The 840-nt window shown below is 42.0% G+C and overlaps 1 protein-coding gene across 1 annotated transcript in view; it reads right to left on the reverse strand.

Moving 5' to 3' along the window:
* The window catches only part of NPTX2 (neuronal pentraxin 2), an 8,081-nt gene extending 7,749 nt beyond the window's left edge, over positions 1-332 (reverse strand). The window contains exon 1 of the mRNA XM_017734141.1: positions 23-332. Coding sequence (XP_017589630.1) covers positions 23-317 — 295 coding nt within the window. The 5' untranslated portion in view covers positions 318-332. The remainder of the gene's footprint in view (positions 1-22) is intronic.
* Positions 333-840: the final 508 nt, after the last annotated feature.

Consider the following 840-nt stretch of genomic DNA (forward strand, 5'->3'; position numbering starts at 1 on the left):
TTCTCAAATCCAGCCCCTTTTTCTAGCAATGCATTCAAGGCTGTCTCTGTCTTCTGCCGGTGGGCTGAGGTCTCATTGTGAAGCAGAGACTTCTCATCCTCCAACTCAGCCACTTTGCTCAGGAGTTGGCGCTCCAGGTCCCCGAGCCTCCGCTGAAGCATCTCCCGCAGGTCACTGGGCAGGGCTGCATAGGACACGTTGGCTCGGAGCTGGTGCTTTAGGGGAAAGCAGAAAAAAGAAAAAAAACCTGTCACTTCTGGAACAGAAACTGTGAAATGCAGATATGCTCCTGATTCAAAGGAGGGAAGTAAGATCATGGAGCTCTCCAGCAAGTACAGAAGAGGTACTGCTTTTTAGCACTTGTCATGCTCAGTGCTTTTATCAGCACTCTAGCTAAACAGCTCCTGAAACAAAAGGGCACTTTTGTTAGAGGCTTCCAGCACTTTATATGAAGGAGTTTTCATACATTTAAGTTCAGTAAAATCAATGTAGGGAGCAGGTCTGATGCACTCCTATTAATAGGTATACATGTGGTACATAAGACAATTTTTGCTTTACTTACTGTTAGTGGCAAGTAAACAGAAAAACTATCACTTCATTTCAGATTAAAAATTAAGCTACTTTGAAACCAGATTTACCAAAGTCAGGTGCTCTTTAGATCAACTGTAAGTATTAACCAGTGAAAGTATTCTTATTCGAACTGGAAAAAAAAAAGGTACCTCACACTCTCAAAGAAAACTGGTACCTTTAAAGATACTAACAAAACGTTTCCATCTACCATGTTATTCTAGTGGAGTTTCTCTTCTACAGCCCTAAAAAGAATGCTTCAGGAAGACAGCA

This window comes from Corvus brachyrhynchos, unplaced genomic scaffold (assembly GCF_000691975.1).
Source record: "Corvus brachyrhynchos isolate BGI_N302 unplaced genomic scaffold, ASM69197v1 scaffold5, whole genome shotgun sequence".
Classification (NCBI taxonomy): domain Eukaryota; kingdom Metazoa; phylum Chordata; class Aves; order Passeriformes; family Corvidae; genus Corvus; species Corvus brachyrhynchos.